Raw genomic sequence first — 21,631 nt, 5'->3', positions numbered from 1 at the left:
TCAAATGTGATGTGGTCCCTAAAAAAAAAAATATGGTTTTGTAAATTTTGTTGGAAATGGAAAAATTGCTGATAAAAACCTTTAACCCTAACTTCCTAACCCACAAAAACATGTGTTTCAAAAAAAAAAAAAAAAAAAAAGATGCTAGTCGACACACCCAAGACATTGAAAACTGCCACCGCATATGGAAAGGGTCGTACGTTTTAATGTCATGTACGCAACGTACTCACTGCCCATATGCCATGTACAGGTAAGAAGCCCAAACTACCACTTCGTCTTTATTGATATACTTAGGTTCATGAGGGCAACCAGACAAATCTATATCTATCTACATATACACACACACCAAAAGTTTGGACACACCTTCTCATTTAAAGAAAAATCTGTATTTTCATGACTATGAAAATTGTACATTCACACTGAAGGCATCAAAACTATAAATTAACACATGTGGAATTATATACTTAACAAAAAAGTGTGAAACAAATGAAAATATGTCTTATATTCTAGGTTCTTCAAAGTAGCCACCTTTTGCTTTGATGACTGCTTTGCACACTCTTGGCATTCTCTTGATGAGCTTCAAGAGGTAGTCACCGGAAATGGTTTTCACTTCACAGGTGTGCCCTGTCAGGTTTAATAAGTGGGATTTCTTGCCATATAAATGGGGTTGGGACCATCAGTTGTGTTGTGCAGAAGTCTGGTGGATACACAGCTGAATAGACTGTTAGAATTTGTATTATGGCAAGAAAAAAGCAGCTAAGTAAAGAAAAACGAGTGGCCATCATTACTTTAAGAAATGAAGGTCAGTCAGTGCGAAAAATTGGGAAAACTTTGAAAGTGTCCCCAAGTGCAGTTGCAAAAACCATCAAGCGCTACAAAGAAACTGGCTCACATGAGGACTGCCCCAGGAAAGGAAGACCAAGAGTCACCTCTGCTTCTGAGGATAAGTTTATCTGAGTCACCAGCCTCAGAAATCGCAGGTAAACAGCAGCTCAGATTACAGACCAGGTCAATACCACACAGAGTTCTAGCAGCAGACACTTCTCTACAACAACTGTTAAGAGGAGACTTTGTGCAGCAGGCCTTCATGGTAAAATAGCCGCTAGGAAACCACCGCTATGGACAGGCAACAAGCAGAAGAGACTTGTTTGGGCTAAAGAACACAAGGAATGGACATTAGACCAGTGGAAATCTGTGCTTTGGTCTGATGAGTCCAAATTTGAGATCTTTGGTTCCAACCACTGTGTCTTTGTGCGACGCAGAAAAGGTAAACGGATGGACTCTACATGCCTGGTTCCCACCGTGAAGCATGGAGGAGGAGGTGTGATGGTGTGAGGGTGCTTTGCTGGAACACTGTTGGGGATTTATTCAAAACTGAAGGCATACTGAACCAGCATGGCTACCACAGCATCTTGCAGTGGCATGCTATTCCATCCGGTTTGCGTTTAGTTGGACCATCATTTATTTTTCAACAGGACAATGACCCCAAACACACCTCCAGGCTGTGTAAGGGCTGACCAAGGAGGAGAATGATGGGGTGCTACGCCAGATGACCTGGCCTCCACAGTCACCAGACCTGAACCCAATCAAGATGGTTTGGGGTGAGCTGGACCGCAGAGTAAAGGCAAAAGGGCCAACAAGTGCTAAGCATCTCTGGGAACTCCTTCAAGATTGTTGGAAGACCATTTCTGGTGACTACCTCTTGAAGCTCATCAAGAGAATGCCAAGAGTGTGCAAAGCAGTCATCAAAGCAAAAAGGTGGCTGCTTTGAAGAACCTAGAATATAAGACACATTTTCAGTTGTTTCACACTTTTTTGTTAAGTATATAATTCCACATGTGTTAATTCATAGTTTTGATGCATTCAGTGTGAATGTACAATTTTCATAGTCAAGAAAATACAGAAAAATCTTTAAATGAGAAGGTGTGTCCAAACTTTTGGTCTGTACGGTATATGTACATACACATACAGTAGATGCATTCCTCTGTCCGCATAGCGCAATCTCCGGCACCATTTTGTTGAAGACAAATTTGCAGTGTGCAAATTTGTCTAACAGAATGGCGCCAGAGATTGCGCAATGTGCAGGCGCAAACTCAGTTTCCACACTCCTCCTCCAGACTCGCCGGAGATCGAGGACGAACTGCAAGGGAGATTTTTTTTTTCTTTTGTATGCAAGGGGGCAGCACATAACAGGATGGGAGACCATATACCAATAAAAATGCTCGCCACCCAGGCGTAGAGTGGGTTCAATAGCTAATATATTATATAAATATATGTATAATTATATTCATTTATAATATAAATATATTACTATATTATTCTCTCACAGTAAATACCAAATACACTGCTATTTAACTACTCAAAGAGGACATGGTATGGTATGATAAACTTGCTACATCATGGAATAGTTGCTATATAGTTGAATAAAACTAAGTTTAGATTCTAATTTTCACCAAGTCCAAGGAGTGTCAGAAGCATATTATAGTTAACACCCTGCTGTAAAAGCTGGGGCTCTCTATCCCCAATGGGCACCTCAGAATTGCAATAACACTTTGCTGATTGCTGTCATGATGACTCCAGGCCGGGAAAGTCTCGGGGGTCACCCAGATTCAGTGGCATGCTAGGCCCTGTCACAATTGCTGCTGTCCATTTAAGGGTGGCTGCAAACAATCATAAATCGGATGTGGACATGGCAATTTTTAGTTATTTGATAGTATATATTACATTTTTGTCTATATTTTTTTTTTCACTTCACCAAGTTAGACTATTTATTGCTGATGCATCACACACAAATCAAGATTAAAAAATATTAAAACATGTTGTAATATAACAAAATAGGTAAAAAGTCAAGGGGGGTGCATACTTTTGCAAGCAACTGTACGTGTATCAGAGCTGTGCGTTTATGTGTATATAGCACAGCAGTTAAAACTGCATAGAGCATAAATAATGTGAGTTCTGTAAAGCTGTGTGTATAAAATACTACAGAGAAGCACAAACAATAGATCTCCCTATTTTACCCTAATGCAATAAAATTTGTGTTATTGCCCCCTCCATGTCACATGGTCAAGGAAATTTTAAGTTAGTAGGAAATAGGTTTTCCCCATTTTCTGCTGACTAAACCTGGAGTGCATCTTGTGGCAAGGAGTGTCCTATGGCCCTAAAATACACTAAATTACTATTAGTAAATGTGATGGCAGCAGTTACACAAACATTTACCTATTTTCTTAATAAAACCTCAACTGTGACTCATATGTTACAACTAGTGTTGAGCGATACCTTCCGATATCAGGAAATATCGGATTGGATCGGGTCGATACTCAAAAAGTATCGGATATCGCCGATTCCGATACCGGAAACCAATGCAAGTCAATGGGACAGAAATATCGGAATGAAAATAAACCCTTTCTTTCCTTGTAGGTTAATTCTACATGAAGGAAAACAACTAAGAATAATGTAGAATGTATTGGGGGAGGTGGTTGCCCAAATCGATGGGAACAGTACTCCCAGTGAAACATGAAAAGCCGGCAATTCAGCAGCGGCATACACCGGTACCCGACAATTTAGAATAGAAAGAATAGAGAATCACATATATTAGATAGATAGAAACATGTCAGTCACATATATATGAAGTACAGTGACAGTGTTGATTACTGTACTTGTCATTTAGTGTTAAAATAAAGGATTTATTAAAAAAAAAAAAATTAGCGTGAGGTTCCCCGTAATTTTAGTCTCTAGCGGAGGTTAAGCAGACGGCTGGGGCAGATGTTTGAAACCTGGGAAGGGGGTAATACCCACGGAGCTTCCCAGGCTACTAATATCAGCCCCCAGCTGAATACCTAGCCTTTACTAGCTATTAAAATGGGGGACCCCAAAAAAAATGACGTGGGATCCCCCCTATTTTAATAGCTAGCAAAGGCTAGGCAGACAGCTGGGGGCTGATATTAATAGCCCAGGAAGGGTGCAGAGCGCAGGCATTATGGGAACTTCCGATTCCGGTATTCGATATTCTAAAAGTATCGGAACTCCGTATCGGAACTCCGATACTGAAATATCGGGTATCGACCGATATTCGCGTTATCGGAATGCTCAACACTAGTTACCACTCATGTATTGAGGTACTGGTGCTTCCTGCTGAAGCACTTCTAGAACAAGTGAATTCATCTCAAATTAACTAATATTCATATGAAGGCAAAGTAAAAAAAAAATGCCCCTCTAAATACACGCATTGTTTAGATGTAATTCATCCCATTAAATTAAGAAAACATACCTGAGCCAGATCCAGAAGTGGTCATATCATATATTAAATCTTTAAGCGTTGTCCCCTCAGATATGAACGGACGATCCAATGAAGGGTCTTCTTCATTAGGAACCCGATGATGGATAACTGTACGGTTATGGCAAATGTACAAGACGATCATCAGTAGAATGCAGATGAAACATACAGGACCAGCAATGATGGCTGCCAACTCCACTGGAGTAAAAGTGGTTGAAGGTTTGTGTGATGTAACTGTAAGGAAACACAAGATATATATTATATTATAATATATATTGCAGGGGTCGACAAAGTTGTTCAGAATCTAGGAGCCAGCCAAAAAATTTAGGAGCCAGAATTTTTTTTGTTGACAAACTGTACATATAGACCCCCTCACACACGGCGTCTCCCCGGGGAGCACGGCCTTTGTATGTACTTACACAGGTAGCGGGAGATGAGAACGGGCCCCCGGCCACAGCGATCCTTCCCCCCAGGGCCGGCTCCAGGTTTTTCTGGGCCCCGGGCGAAAGAGTCTCAGTGGGCCCTTTTAACACATACACGATTCATGATGCACAGATACGGCGGAGAAATAAATATATATATATATATTTATTACACATGGCCCAGCCTGCCCCCTCATCCTTCACATACGCAGACATATGCGCGCGCACACACGGTACGCAGACATATGTACACAGACATACACATAGATAAAACAGACAAATATATATATACACAGTCATATACACTGACATTCACATACATGCACTCACACAGACCCATTACTAATATTTTTAATATGGGGATTGGGGAAGCCTCACTCACCTGTCCCCGGTCCAGTGTCCTGTCCAGCAGCTCCTCGGGTATGGGGCAGTGCAGGGCCCCCGGCGTGTCACAGACTTCATGGCCCTGGAACATCAGAGGGGCCCACTTGCGGTCGGGTCCGGGCCCCTCCCGCCCATCTGTGCAGGACCTCCGCTCCGACGATGTTTGATTGCCGGCACTCCCCCAGACATGGCCGCGCGCTGTGCGGCTGTGTCTGCTAGTAATGACGCGGCAGGAGCGACACACAAGCACAATTAAAAGGTGCAGTGCCGTCGCCCCTGCCGTGTCATTACTAGCAGACACAGCCGGACAGCGCGCGGCCATGTCTGGGGGGAGTGCCGGCAATCAAGCAGCGCCTGCGTCCCTGAACAGGTGCCGAGGAAGCGGCCAGGGCCCCGACAGTGAGTGGGCGGGCGGGTGTGTGGGCCCGGGCCCCGACAGTGAGTGGGCGGGCGGGTGTGTGGGCTAGGCGCCAGACAACATTTTCTAGGCGCCACTGGCGACCAGGCGCCTGGGTTTGTCGAGCCCTGATATATTGATATATATGGATATTTTATTTAGCTTTTCTATCTTCAGAAGCAACACAACAGTATGTGTTATACCTAGTCATTGACGCACACATTGTTAGCCTGGATAGAGTCCATTTGGATAGTGTGATTAGAAGACTATAGCGTGAGCTAGCGCAGATGGACCTCGTCGAGTATAGTGTTGACTATTACAGTTTGTTGCTATTCTTACTTGGTGTGCACTAATTTGACACAAGCTACTTTTATGATTATGAGTTTTTTCTTACCAGAATATTTTCATACATAGTATGAGCGCTATTGCTACTCCTGTTTGCTTGTTTTTAACAAATAAATAGTCATTTCCAGGCAATGCATTTCTGACCTTAGAACTCCTTAGTCAAGGCCTGTAATGCCTGGCAGATCATGAAAGGATACGCATCTCACTAACAAGACACACTCTTTTCCAGATCTACCAGTGGGGAGAATTAAAACCACAATTCCATGTAAGGGTACGTGCCCACAATCAGGTATTAGAGTTTTGGATGCTTTGTATTTTCGCTGCGTCCAAAATGCTGTGTTCAAATTAAGCACTTTAAAATGCATGTGTTTAGTTAACCATGCGGATTTACTGCATCTAAATGAAAGTCTATAGGGAAAATACACAGAGGAGACTAGCATCTACGCTACAAAAATTAACATGCTGCGGCTCGTAAGCGAGGAGAGTTTACGCAGCACAGTGGGCATGGGATTTCTATAAATTCCACTCACTGTGCTTGCAAAGAAGAATGCAGCTCAAAAAAGCTGCGTCCAAAACGCTATTCCAGATCGTGGGCATGTACCCTAAAACAAAAGTATTATATTAACCTCTTTAACCAACACCAACAAGCCGTTTTTAGAGCAGCCTTCCCGGCTTCCCCGGGGGACTATAGACCGGTGGCCTTAACATCGCATGCGATGAAGTCCTTGGAGAGAATAGTACTTGCTCACTTGTGTCCGAGGGTGATGGCGCATACTGATGCTCTTCAGTTTGCGTACCGGCAGGGACTGGGGGTGGACGATGCTATAGCGTCTCTGCTACAAACAGTACATTCCTTTTTGGACAATGATGGAACCACAGTGCGTGCTTTGTTCTTTGATTTCTCTAGTGCGTTCAACACATTACAGCCACTCTTACTGCGTGGAAAGTTGATTAAAATGGCGGTGGATGAGGGACTTGTGAATTGGATAATTGACTACCTGTCGGATAGGCCACAGTTTGTTAGGTGGGGGACGGCTACGTCAGATAGTGTACTGAGCAGTGTCGGAGCCCCGCAGGGAACAGTGCTGTCGCCATTCCTCTTTACATTGTACACAGCTGACTTTCAGTATAAATCAGACCGTTGTCACCTCCAGAAGTACTCGGATGACTCTGTGATAGTTGGCGGTATTGGGAAGGACCAGGATGAAGAGGAATATAGAAGGGTGGTTGCGGACTTTGTAGTATGGTGCCAGGCTAACCATCTAGAACTAAATGTTAAGAAAACCAGGGAGTTGGTGATGAGCTATGGAAGGTGCAAGAAGGTATGCCTACCTGTTACCATTGACGGTCAGGATGTGGAGATGGTGGACAGTTTCAAATATTTGGGGGTTTACCTGGATAGCAAGCTAGACTGGAAGTGCCACATGGAGAAGGTCTACAAGAAGGGGATGAGTAGATTGTACTTCCTAAAGAAGTTAAGGTCTTTTAATGTGTGTGGCAAAATACTTGAGGTGTTCTACCAATCCATTGTGGCTAGTGCCACCTTTGCGGCAATAATTTGCTGGGGTAACAGTGTGCGTGTTGCTGACGCCAACAAGCTCAACAAACTTATAAAGAAGGCTAGCGCGACGGTGGGCCTACAGCTTGGGACTTTTGAAGAGGTGGTAGAGGATAGGATTAAGAAGAAGTGCAGAGCTATAATGGGCAACAACACACACCCGCTTTATGAACTGTTTGCGAAACAGAAGAGCACATTCAGCAATCGCCTAATACAACTAAGGTGTAAAAAGGAAAAATACAGGAGATCGTTTGTTCCAACAGCTATGGGGGTGTTTAACAAATGTCTGAAAAGCAATGTCTAAAGCATTCCAAATGTTATGTTATCATATGTGTCATGTTCGAGATCTGTGTTCTGCTGCTGTGATACCGCAATTTCCTCCGGGATAAATAAAGTATATCTTATCTTATCTTATTAAGAGGCCTTAATCCTCACAGCTGCTTTTTTTCATGGCACTGAAGATTAAAGAAGTAGTCCATTACTTGGACAATTCCTTGTCATACCCCCACACTTGGCCCCGATCAAATAAAAAAAGCTCATACTCACCTCTCATGCGGTGTTGTGACACGTGAGCTAGGTGCCTAACAAAGCTAGCATCACTGTCCCCGCCTTCGGACAAAATTAACATGACATTACAGAGCAACACATAAATCAGCGTATACCAAAAGGAGTGAGGGCCCTGCTCGTAAGCTTACAATCTATGAGGAAATAGGGGAAATACGAATGGTGAAAAGGTAAATTGCTTGTGTTGTATGGTCCAACCATCAATACAATAAATAGGATATACACATAATGCTGCATAAACAGGTAACCAGCCGTTATGTGTGGAAGTACAGACACAGGGGGCTGTTAAATGCATGGGGATGTGTGTGAACAGATGATACTAAGGTCCTGGTTTTGAAGAAAATTTTGTATGGGCAAAACAGGGACAGTTAGGTAAGTGTGGGGAGGCGATAAGCCAGTCTAAAGAAAGTTTTTAGGGCGCGCTTAAAACTTTGGGTATCGGGGTTTAATCAAATTGTCCTGGGTAGGGTGTTGCAAAAAATTGGCCCAGCAAGTAATCTTAGAGACGGGAGTGGGAGGTTCGGATTATTGAGGATATTAGTCTTGGGTCATTAGCTAACTCCTAACGAAGTAATTAGTTAACTCCTTTAGAGAACATGGTAAAAAAAATAAATAAAAAACGATGCTTTACCATCATATCGCCAAACAATGGAATAAAACGCGATCAAAAAGACAAAATGTAAATAAAAATGGTACCGCTGAAAACGTCATCTTGTCCTGCAAAAAAACAAGCCACCATCACAGCTCCATCAGCCGAAAAATAAAAAAGTTATAGCTCACAGAAAAAAGCAATACAAAACAATTCTTTCTATAAAACACTTTTTATTGTGCAAAAGCGCCAAAAAATGAAAAAAATATATAAATGTGGTACCGCTATAAATGTACTGGACCTGAAGAATAAAGCTGCTTTATCAATTTTACCACAAGCAGAACAGCATAAAAAAACAAAACAAAAACAAGATTCCTGAATTGTCGGTTTTGGTTTATTCTGCCTCCCAAAAATAGGAATAGAAAGCGATCAAAAAATGTCACGTGCCTGAAAATGGTACCAATAAAAACGTCAACTCATCCCGCAATAAACAAGCCGTCACATGACTGTCGGCCGAAATATGGAAACATTTTAGCTGAATCAGATTACAGAAATAGGATAAACTCATGGGTATATAATTATATCTCACATCAAAAAAAGTCCATAAAAAATAACCTTTACTAGATATTATTAAAATATTGTCTTAAAGCACACAAGCAAATACTGTATAACATAGAAAGACATAAAATTTGTGAAAAGATCAAATGCTGTTAGCTCAGGTGGATATATAGAAAGACATCAAGCTATAAGCTATAAAGTCTAACAAGACGACATGTAGTCCAGAGACCCAACCATTCAGAGTCTCTCACAAAAGCCTATTCTTATATAACAGTCATAGATCGTAATAGCAAGATTAGCCACTAAGAGTACCGCTAGAATATATTACTCATTTATTTTGATTCAAAAAAGAACCGCGGTGGAGGCGACATCAGTACAATACAAGATGATTCCTGAATCCTCTAATTCATCTCAGCATATCACCTGTTAATGAGAATATGCTTAATAACTAGCTGCAGTTAGCAGTATAATCACCAGGTGATCGTAGTACTCCAAAATTACAAACTAATATATAAATAACTTCCCCAGGCTGGGATATAACAGCAGGTTCCCTTGCAAACAAAAAAAAATAAATAAATAAAAAAAAAATAAATGAATTAGAGGATTCAGGAATCATCTTATATTGTACTGATGTCGCCTCCACCGGGGTTCTTTTTTTAATCAAAATAAATGAGTAATATATTCTAGCGGTACTCTTAGTGGCTAATCTTGCTATTACGATCTATGACTGTTATATAAGAATAGGCTTTTGTGAGAGACTCTGAATGGTTGGGTCTCTCTGGACTACATGTCTTGTTAGACGTTATAGCCTATAGCTTGATGTCTTTCTATATATCCGTCTGAGCTAACAGCATTTGATCATCGGGTTAAACATTTATAGATGATCACTTCCTTATTGGAAGATGTCACTATGGGGTATTTGACAAAGTTTTAGAAATACTGGTCTCTTGCTTACCTGTGGGAGATGGAATTCTGGTATTGCAGAAATCTTGGCTACAGCAAGATGCAGCATTATGTACAGCACTATTAATGTTGGAAGCACACATGAACGGTCTGTCTACAGGTACAAGATCTGACTTGGCAGCACATAAACTGTTATGGGTTTCCTTGCCATCTTGGATTAGAAGAGTCGCTATGCATAATCCATCAGTCTCACAGGTCTGGTTGTCTTTCACACACTGTTCACAATGACATTTCAAAGCTGAAAAAATATAAATAAATATGTATCCATGAAGAGACAAAAGGAGACAACCAGTTCAGTTTGTCAGAGCTTTACTGCATAGCGTATACATAACAAATATACAGTACAGACCAAAAGTTTGGACAGACCTTCTCATTTAAAGATTTTTCTGTATTTTCATGACTAGGAAAATTGTACATTCTCACTGAAGGCATCAAAACGATGAATTAACACATGTGGAATTATATACTTAACAAAAAAGTGTGAAACAACTGAAAATATGTCTTATATTCTAGGTTCTTCAAAGTAGCCACCTTTTGCTTTGATGACTGCTTTGCACACTCTTGGCATTCTCTTGATGAGCTTCAAGAGGTAGTCACCGGAAATGGTTTTCACTTCACAGGTGTGCCCTGTCAGGTTTAATAAGTGGGATTTCTTGCCTTATAAATGGGGTTGGGACCATCAGTTGTGTTGTGCAGAAGTCTGGTGGATACACAGCTGAATAGACTGTTAGAATTTGTATTATGGCAAGAAAAAAGCAGCTAAGTAAAGAAAAACGAGTGGCCATCATTACTTTAAGAAATGAAGGTCAGTCAGTGCAAAAAATTGAACAAACTTTGAAAGTGTCCCCAAGTGCAGTTGCAAAAACCATCAAGCGCTACAAAGAAACTGGCTCACATGAGGACCGCCCCAGGAAAGGAAGACCAAGAGTCACCTCTGCTTCTGAGGATAAGTTTATCCAAGTCACCAGCCTCAGAAATCGCAGGTTAACAGCAGCTGAGATTAGAGACCAGGTCAATGCCACACAGAGTTCTAGCAGCAGACATCTCTTCACCATCTGTTAAGAGGAGACTTTGTGCAGTGGCATGCTATTCCATCCGGTTTGCGTTTAGTTGGACCATCATTTATTTTTCAACAGGACAATGACCCCAAACACACCTCCAGACTGTGTAAGGGCTATTTGACCAAGGAGGAGAATGATGGGGTGCTACGCCAGATGACCTGGCCTCCACAGTCACCAGACCAGAACCCAATCAAGATGGTTTGGGGTGAGCTGGACCGCAGAGTAAAGGCAAAAGGGCCAACAAGTGCTAAGCATCTCTGGGAACTCCTTCAGGATTGTTGAAGACCATTTCTGGTGACTACCTCTTAAAGCTCATCAAGGGAATGCCAAGAGTGTGCAAAGCAGTCATCAAAGCAAAAAGGTGGCTACTTTGAAGAACCTAGAATACAAGACATATTTTCAGTTGTTTCACACTTTTTTGTTAAGTATATAATTCCACATGTGTTAATTCATAGTTTTGATGCCTTCAGTGTGAATGTACAATTTTCATAGTCAAGGAAATACAGAAAAATCTTTAAATGAGAAGGTGTGTCCAAACTTTTGGTCTATACTGTATGTATAGTTTTTTTGAAGGGATAAGTCATGTGCTAGTCCTTTGTACTAACCACACATACACATTTAAACGAGATCCCCTCTGAGTTGTCATTTTTCTAAGCTAAACAAGCCAAACACCACTGCACGACCAGCTCTACCCTCACCTACTGTATCCTCACCCATCCCTTGTAGACTGAGCCCTCGCGGGCAGGGTCCTCACTCCTCCTGTACCAGTCGCTGACTCGTTTTGTTAAGATTATGTAAATGCTTTTGTTATGTATATCCCTATCACATGTAAAGCGCCATGGAATAAATGGCGCTATAATAATAAATAATAATAATAATAACTTTTCCAACTTCTCATCATATATGAGAGGCCTTCCATCCCTTGTAATCTAGTTGCCCACCTTCTGAATATCCTTTATAAAACGTGGAGCCCAAAACTGGATCCCATATTCTATTCTATCACAAGGGTAGCAAGAAAAAAAAAAAAAGAACCCCAAAATATGTTGTGCAATTTCTCTAGAGTACGCCAATACCCCTTGTGTGGTGAAAGACTACTGTCTGGGAGCATGGCAGGGCCCGGAATGGAAGGCGCACCATATGACTTTTGGAATGAAAAATGGTCTGGAGTTGATAGCGGTCGCAATGTCGCGTTTGAAGAGCCCCTGAGGTGCCTAAACAGTGGAAACCTCCAACAAGTGACCCCATTTTGGAAACTGGACCCCTCAAGGAATTTATCTAGATGTGTGGTGAGCACCTTGAACCCCCAGGGGAGCTTCACAGAATTTTATAATGCTGAGCCGTGAAAATTAACCCCTTTTCGGCCACATCAGTAACAGTACGTACCTGCACCCTGGGCTTTATGGACCAGGTATGTATTATTACGCGTGCGGCCATCACGCCTGCATACAAGCGGTGTCGGGCAATCGCCGCAGGATGTTAGCTGATTGTCAAAGCTGAAACCCGATGCTATGTGCACCGCTCCCTGCACATTAACCCCCGCAATGCTGCGATCGAAGTCGATAGCAGCATTGTGGGGGCAAGGAGGGATGTAAGAGCCGGTACTCGCCTCCTTTCCGGCCAGCGATGTCTGCGGCGGCTCCTGGAGGTTGTTATGACAACCCGATGTCGTCAAGATAACATCCGGGTCACCAGGACGCTACTTTAGTCATGCGACCGCTGACGTCAGCTGTCGCGTGACCTGTCACATGACTAAATTACATCATGGAAGGAACTTTTAGACCACTGCGAGCCGCCCAACGCACCGGAGAAGGAGACCGGGGGCCCATCAGAAGGTGAGTATAATGTTTATTTTTTACCATTCTTTTTAACTATTAACTTGCTCACAGTATATAAATCCATGCCGGTTGCATGGACTTATATAGTGTGACCAAGTTGTCCAGCACTTTTCCAGGTGATGCTAAAATCGCTTGGAAAGCGCTTGACAACCCGAATGCGAAATCGCATGTGAAAAACGCGGGACATATGCCTGTCCCTAGCAGAAAAACGCATGTAAAATCCGCATGTGTTTTTTTCTGCCAGGGAGTAGAAGGAACGCTCAGGAAAAAATCAGGAGCATTTCTGCATCGTGGGCACATAGCCTAAAAGTAATAAAAGGGTAGGAAAGTGAAAAAAAAAAAAAAAAAAAAAAAAAAAAAGATGACGATATGACGAATAGCGTTGAGCGCAAGTGCTCGCTACTTGAGTTAGCATCGGGTGCTTGGGTATGCACCGAGTATCGCGGATGTTCGAGTGACATGCTCGAGTCTCTGCCCCATATGCTGCGCGGCCCAAAAAAACATTGCTGGGATCGCCTGCCATGCACGAGCGATCCCTGCATGTTTTTTTTGGGGGGTATCTAACAGCCGTGAAACATGCGGGGCGGGGACTCAAGCATGTCACTCGAGCACCCGTGATACATGGTGCAAACCAGAGTAAGCAATGCTAACTCAAGTAGCGAGCACTTGCGCTCAAGACTAATGACGACTTATTCAATATGATAACCTTCTGTGTCTTACCTCTGGGTTCAAAATGTTCACTATACCCCTTTATAAAATCCTTGAGGGGGGTCTAGTTTTCAAAATGGAGTCAATTGTGGGGAGCTTCCACTATTTAGGCACATCAGGGGCTCCCGAATTGCAACATGGCGTCCACTCTTGATTACAGCCAATTTTGCGTTCAAACAGTTACACAGTGCTCCTTCCCTTCTGAACTCTGCAGTGCGCCCAAACAGTGTATTTTCCCCACATATGGGGTATTGGCGTACTCAGGAGAAATTGCACAACAGTTTTTAGGTTCCATTTTCTCCTCTTACCCTTGTGAAAATAAAAAAATTAAAAAACATTTTTGTGGAAAAAGTTTGATTTTTCAATTTACACGGCTCCATGTTATAACCCCCAGGTTCATAAAAGTTTAACGGTGCTCACCACACATCTAGATAAGTTCCCTGAGGGGTCTAGTTTCCAAAATGGTGTCACTTGTGGGGGGTTTCCACTGTTTAGGCTCATCAGGGGCTCTCCAAATACAACATGGTGTCCACTAATTATTCAAGCAAATTTTACATTCAAAACTCAAATGGCGCTCCTTTCCCTTCTGAGCCCTGTCGTGCGCCCAAACTGTGTTTTTCCCCCACATACGGGTTATCTGCGTGCTCAGGGGAAATTGCACAACAAATTTTGGGGTTTATTTTTTCCTGTTACCCCTGCAAAAATTAAAAAAATCGGGTCTAAAAGTAACATTTTTTGTGAAAAAAGTTAATGTTCATTTTTTTCTTCCACATTCCAAAAACTCCTGTTAATAAACTTCTTGAATATGGTTTTGAGCACCTTGAGGGGTGCAGTTTTTAGAATGGTGTCACTATTGGGTATTTTCTGTCATAAAGACACCTCAAAGTCACTTCAAATGTGATGTGGTCCCTAAAAAATGGTTTTGTAAATTTTGTTGGAAAAATGAGAAATAGCTGGTCAACTTTTAATCCTAAAAAAAAAAAAAAAATTTGGTTACAAAATTATGCTGATGTAAAGTAGACATGTGGGAAATGTTATTTATTAACTATTTTGTGTGACAAATGTCTCTGAGTTAAGGGCATAAAAATTCAAATTTTGAAAATTACATAATTTTCACCAAATTTACGATTTTTTCACAAATAAATGCAAGTCATATCGAAGAAATTTTAGCACCATAATGAAGTACAATGTCAAGAAAAAAAAAATCTCAGAATCAGCAGGATCCGTTGAATCGTCCCAAAGTTATTACCTCAAAGTGACAGTGGTCAGATTTGTAAAAATTTGACTCCTATTTTAGAGATTCTTCTCAACTGATCAAACTCTTAAGAGGTCTCCCCCCCCACCCCGTGAGTAATTGTCTCATTTTGACTCTTGATTAGTGTTGAGCATTCCGATACTGAAATATCGTGTATCGACCGATATTTGCGGTATCGGAGTTCCGATACTTTTAGAATATCGAATACCGGAATCGGAAGTTCCCATAATGCCTGCGCTCTGCAGTGTCTCTGAAGGATGGCATGCTGGATGGCAGCGCTCAGCTGCGATCCAGCCTGTCATCTCAATGCCATCCCAGAGTGGGAAAATTCTCCTGCTCAAGCGCTGAGCGCAGGAGAAATTTCCCACGCTGTCAGTGACGTGAATGAGGTGAGCTGAGTTCATTGGACATGACCTCGGCTCATCTGGATGCCGTCACAGCCAGACACTGCAGAGCGCAAGCATGCCTGCGCTTCTCAGTGTCTGCGGCATGGCAAGCTGGATGGCAGCTTTCGGCTGCGATACAGCCTGTCATGTGAATGTAGCAGAGCTGGATCTGTCGTGGGAACCATGGAAAGGTAAGGATGAGGTTGCTTTATTATTTTACTTTTATTGCAGAACACATTGGCTTCAGCTGGAATGGGCGTGATGACAAGTATGGTTTAATTTAGAACATTAAAAAAAGTGTGTTTATTTCAATTAAAGGACTTTTTTCTGGGTGTTGTGTTTTTTTTAAATACTTTACTAGAAATTCATGGCGGTCATGTCTAATATTGGCGTGACCCCATGAATTTCGGGCTTAGGGCCAGCTGATAATGCCAAGCTGGCCCTAACCCCTTTATTACCCAGTGAGCCACCGCACCAGGGCCCTGGATGAGTTGGGTACAGCGCTTCTATGAAAGCACCATTTTCTGGGGTGGCTGCGGACTGCAATTTGAAGGGGGGGGGGGGGGGGGGGCAGAAAGCTTGGGCCTCCCTGCGCTGCGGATTCCAGCCCCCAGCTGCCTACATGTACCTGGCTGGACACAAAAATAGGGCGAAGCCCCACGGCAATTTTTTTTAAATTATTTCATGAAATAATTAAAAAAAAAAAAAAAAATACGTGGGGCTTCGCCCTATTTTTGTGTCCAGCCAGGTACAACTAGGCAGCTGGGGGCTGGAATCCGCAGCGCAGGGAGGCCCAAGCTTTCTGCCCCCCCGCTGCAAATTGCAGTCCGCAGCCACCCCAGAAAATGGCGCGATCATAGAAGCACCATCTTCTGGCGCTGTACCCAACTCATCCAGGGCCCTGGTGCGGTGGCTCACTGGGTAATAAAGAGGTTAGGGCCAGCTTGGCATTATCACCTGGCCCTAAGCCTGAAATTCATGGGGTTACGCCAATATTAGACATGACCGCCATGAATTTCTAGTAAAGTATTTAAAAAAAAACACAACACCCAGAATAAAGTCCTTTAATTGAAATAAACACACAATTCTTTAATGTTCTAAATTAAACCATACTTACCATCACGCCCATTCCAGCTGAAGCCAATGTCTTCTGCAATAAAATTAAAATAGTAAAGCAACCTCATCCTTACCTTTCCATGGTTCCCACGACGGCTTCAGCTCTGCTACATTCACATGACAGGCTGGATTGCAGCCGAAAGCTGCCATCCAGCTTGCCATGCTGCAGACACTGAGAAGCACAGGCATGCTTGCGCTCTGCAGTGTCTGGCTGTGACGGCATAAAGATGAGCCGAGGTCATGTCCAATGAACTCAGTTCACCTCATACACGTCACTGACAGCGTGGGAGAATTCTCCTGCGCTCAGCGCTTGAGCAGGAGAATTCTCCCACGCTGGGATGGCATTGAGATGACAGGCTGGATCGCAGCTGAGCGCTGCCATCCAGCATGCCATCCTTCATAGAAACTGCAGAGCGCAGGCATGCTTGATAGGAGGAAAAGGGTGTTGGGTACTGTAGAAGTGATCAGTCATATAGGCATGTGTGTTACTGTCTGCAGAGACAAGTCCTGCTATAAGTTATAATGGTTTGTGTTGGATAAAGAAAAGCAAAAATTCATTATTTCATTTGGATGCGCTACTGGAAAGTCACTGGATTTACCTGTAAAGTAAACACTTATACGATGTACAGAGCTTCCGTGTATAATGTCACTGTTGAGAATATTAAAAAGAAACAAGAAAACAAAACAAAAAAAAAAACACACTGGCACCAAAATTCAGATTCCGCTAGTACTGGCATGCCTTTAAGAACAGCATAACTAACACCGATAATATGGGATCCCGGGTGCTCACCTGAAAAGCAGTCCAATCATGAAATGTCCAAAGAGAAAGGGTGGCACTCACCGTCCCTTTAAAACATGATGGCATGATAGCAGGAGAATGATGTGAACACTTGTCAGTCCCACAAGTGTTCACATCATTCTCCCACCATCAGGTGATAATATTAAGTTAGTGCTGTGGTTTTTGATAGTGTTCAGTATGGTGGTATTATTTGGTTACAAAGCAATCATCATGTTGCAGTATTTATCCCTTGTACACTGGATTTTGTTCAGTAACATAATGGTGGTTATACTCACACAGAATGAAGGAACCACACACCTAAAGGCACTTTCAGATGCCTCACAAAGGATTTGTCAGTATTTCATATCCATTGCGGTAAGTACAGCATTACATAATGTTTCGGGTGAAGACCTTTCAGACATATAGGCTACATTCACTGCTTATAGGTCAAGGGGATCCAGGGTGCTGGGTGGGAGTCCCTCAAACAGGGACGATATAGATTACACTCACTGTGTGATAATATATGGCCTTTGGTGATATTTATCCCTTTGTGCGGTTTATTGCTGTTATATTAGTTTTGGGGTACCAGGCTTGTTTAGTAACAATATGGTCATTTGTTATTTGGTAACCAAATTTCGATTTATTACAGTGTAAGATTATATGTTTTATCAGTTTTGTTTTTTTTAAATTGGGGAGGGAGGAGAGGGCAGGGAAGGTACTAGAACGAACACCTTTATAGGATTTCTAACATGACATCTGAACAACAACATGCAACTGGGAGCCTATAGGACTTTAGTTATGCAACTCATGTGATATGTATTAATGCAACAACCCATTTTAAAGGTGTTTTCCACCTTCAGGAAAGCGGAGCCAAGCTCCGCAAAATACCACACAGAACAGGTATTCACCCTTGCCTGGTCTCTGTGGTTCGGCTGCAGTGGTAATATCACAGCTGTAGAGTCCACGTCAGCACTGAGATCAGTGATGTGCGCTCAAGTCAAGGAACAGCCTTGCATCACTAGGTTAAAATCCCACCAAAGGCAACATCCGCAAGGAGTTTGTATGTTCTCCCCACATTTGCGTGGGTTTCCTCCCACACGCCATACCAATAAGAAAATTTAGAGATTGTGAGCCCCATTGGGGACAGTGATGATAATGTATGTACGCTATATAGGTGAGCATAATAAATAATGCAGCCAAAGCATTAAGATCAGAGCAGAAGTGGAGAGGTCCAAGAACCTGCTGTTTTGGAACTTTAGAGCGTTTGCTGAAAATGGAAAACCGTAAGTGTATTTAGAAGTTAACATACTGATAGGGAATCTAGATTGTTAGCTCCAATGGGGACAGTGTAAATGTAAAATGCTGTGGAATTCATGGTGCTGTGTACATGTTCATCTCCAGCCCCCTGGATCCTGACAGATTCCCCCAAATATACACGGCGTAAACCCGGCACGGGACCCATCGGCATAAACCCGGCACGGGACCCATCGGCATAATCCCGGCACGGCACCCATCGGCATAATCCCGGCACGGCACCCATCGGCATAATCCCGGCACGGCTCCCATCGGCATAACCCCGGCACGGCTCCCTTCGGCATAAACCCGGCACGGCTCCCTTCGGCATAAACCCGGCACGGCTCCCTTCGGCATAACCCCGGCACGGGACCCATCGGCATAACCCCGGCACGGCTCCCTTCGGCATAATCCCGGCACGGCTCCCTTCGGCATAAACCCGGCACGGCACCCATCGGCATAAACCCGGCACGGCACCCATCGGCATAATCCCGGCACGGCACCCATCGGCATAATCCCGGCACGGCACCCATCGGCATAATCCCGGCACGGCTCCCATCGGCATAACCCCGGCACGGCTCCCATCGGCATAACCCCGGCACGGCTCCCATCGGCATAACCCCGGCACGGCTCCCTTCGGCATAAACCCGGCACGGCTCCCATCGGCATAACCCCGGCACGGCTCCCTTCGGCATAAACCCGGCACGGCTCCCTTCGGCATAAACCCGGCACGGCTCCCATCGGCATAACCCCGGCACGGGACCCATCGGCATAACCCCGGCACGGCTCCCTTCGGCATAATCCCGGCACGGCTCCCTTCGGCATAATCCCGGCACGGCTCCCTTCGGCATAATCCCGGCACGGGACCCATCGGCATAAACCCGGCACGGCACCCATCTGCATAATCCCGGCACGGCACCCATCGGCATAATCCCGGCACGGCACCCATCGGCATAATCCCGGCACGGCTCCCATCGGCATAACCCCGGCACGGCTCCCTTCGGCATAAACCCGGCACGGGACCCTTCGGCATAAACCCGGCACGGGACCCATCGGCATAATCCCGGCACGGGACCCTTCGGTATAAACCCGGCACGGCTCCCATCAGTATACACAGTACAGCCACGGAAGCCCGTCACGAACAATGCAGCTCCCACACACAGCCTCATCCCCTCCTGGGCCAGGATGATAGCATGGGACACCACAACCCGTAGTACTCACCCGCAGGGCCGGGCAGCCTTAGTGCCAGCAGGAGGAGGCAGAGCCATGACAGCCCGAAATAAGCAGCCCCAGCCATCATCCGGACAACGGCCGTGCCCATCACATTACCCCTGCGCTCCACCGCTTCCTTCCTTCCTAGCTGTTGTCTCCGGGTCGTCCTCCGTTTTACTGCCTCTCACTTTTCCGCTATGGGGTCACCCCTCCCTCTCGGACTGCTTCCTATTGGACGAGTGAGCCAGGCCAAGTGTCAGCCAGTCCTCGCCCATCACAACACTGGCCGTGACGTACATCACCGCACTCCTCCCATCATGGACCTGGGCGAGCGAGCACGCCTGCTCCGTGCCGACGTCAGGACGTACACGCACTGCCGTGCCTGCCCTGTGCCGAGCGCGCCTCCGTAGAGAGGAGAATGGGATTCATAGATGAGTAGGGAGTGTCAGTGTGTGATGCTGCAGTGCACCTGGACTGGACAGCACTAGCCTCCAGGAGAAGGGAACCAAGGGCTGGGACAAACATAGGATAGAATCTGAATTAGGGACGTTCAGAGATTAAAATCAGGGGTGTACATAGAAATCATGGGGCCCCCCTTCAAAACAAAATGAAAAGAAAGAACCATTATTTGGGTCACAGAAGAGCATATCTCACAATGTTGCAGCCCTTGCAAACTAATGTTCCTACTAGTGAATCTGCCAAACAGCCTAATGACCCCCCTACAGCCCTCCAAACAGCGTAATGACCCCCAAACAGCCTAATGACCCCCCACACAGCTCTCCAGTCTAATGACCCCCCACACAGCTCTCCAAACAGCCCAATGACCCCCCACACAGCCCTCCAAACAGCCTAATGACCCCCCACACAGCCCTCCAAACAGCCTAATGACCCCCCACACAGCCCTCCAAACAGCCTAATGACCCCCCACACAGCCCTCCAAACAGCCTAATGACCCCCACACAGCCCTCCAAACAGCCTAATGACCCCACACACAGCCCTCCAAACAGCCTAATGAGCCCCCACACAGCCCTCCAAACAGTCTAATGCCCCCAACACAGCCCTCCAAACAGCCTAATGACTCCCCACACATCCCTCCAAACAGCCTAATGCCCCCACACAGCCCTCCAAACAGCCTAATGACCCCCCACACAGCCCTCCAAACAGCCTAATGACCCCCCACACAGCCCCCCAAACAGCCTAATGACCCCCCACACAGCCCTCCAAACAGCCTGATGACCCCCCACACAGCCCTCCAAACAGCCTAATGACCCCCCACACAGCCCTCCAAACAGCCTAATGACCCCCCACACAGCCCTCCAAACAACCTAATGACCCCCCACACAGCCACCCAAACAGCCTAATGACCCCCCACATAGCCCTCCAAACAGCCTGATGACCCCCCACACAGCCCTCCAAACAGCCTAATGACCCCCCACACAGCCCTCCAAACAGCCTAATGACCCCCCACACAGCCCTCCAAACAGCCTAATGACCCCCCACACAGCCCCCCAAACAGTCTAATGAGCCCCCACACAGCCCTCCAAACAGTCTAATGACCCCCCACACAGCCCTCCAGTCTAATGACCCCCCACACAGCCCTCCAAACAGCCCAATGACCCCCCACACAGCCCTCCAAACAGCCCAATGACCCCCCACACAGCCCTCCAAACAGCCTAATGACCCCCCACACATCCCTCCAAACAGCCTAATGACCCCCCACACAGCCCCCCAAAACAGCCTAATGACCCCCCACATAGCCCTCCAAACAGCCTGATGACCCCCCACACAGCCCTCCAAACAGCCTAATGACCCCCCACACAGCCCTCCAAACAGCCTAATGACCCCCCACACAGCCCTCCAAACAGCCTAATGACCCCCCACACAGCCCCCCAAACAGTCTAATGAGCCCCCACACAGCCCTCCAAACAGTCTAA

General features: G+C 45.0%; 1 protein-coding gene across 1 annotated transcript in view; it reads right to left on the bottom strand.

Moving 5' to 3' along the window:
* The window catches only part of TGFBR1 (transforming growth factor beta receptor 1), a 91,012-nt gene extending 70,975 nt beyond the window's left edge, over positions 1-20,037 (bottom strand). Inside the window, exons 1-3 of the mRNA XM_073678389.1 lie at positions 19,707-20,037; positions 10,046-10,291; positions 4,268-4,507 (exon numbers count right to left, since the gene is read on the bottom strand). Coding sequence (XP_073534490.1) covers positions 4,268-4,507; positions 10,046-10,291; positions 19,707-19,806 — 586 coding nt within the window. The 5' untranslated portion in view covers positions 19,807-20,037. The remainder of the gene's footprint in view (positions 1-4,267; positions 4,508-10,045; positions 10,292-19,706) is intronic.
* Between the last annotated feature and the right edge of the window lie 1,594 nt (positions 20,038-21,631).

The sequence above is a fragment of the Phyllobates terribilis genome, unplaced genomic scaffold (assembly GCF_046119375.1).
Source record: "Phyllobates terribilis strain yellow unplaced genomic scaffold, ASM4611937v1 Scaffold_4__5_contigs__length_816908805, whole genome shotgun sequence".
NCBI classification, from domain to species: domain Eukaryota; kingdom Metazoa; phylum Chordata; class Amphibia; order Anura; family Dendrobatidae; genus Phyllobates; species Phyllobates terribilis.
This window is presented reverse-complemented; position numbering and strand designations above follow the sequence as displayed.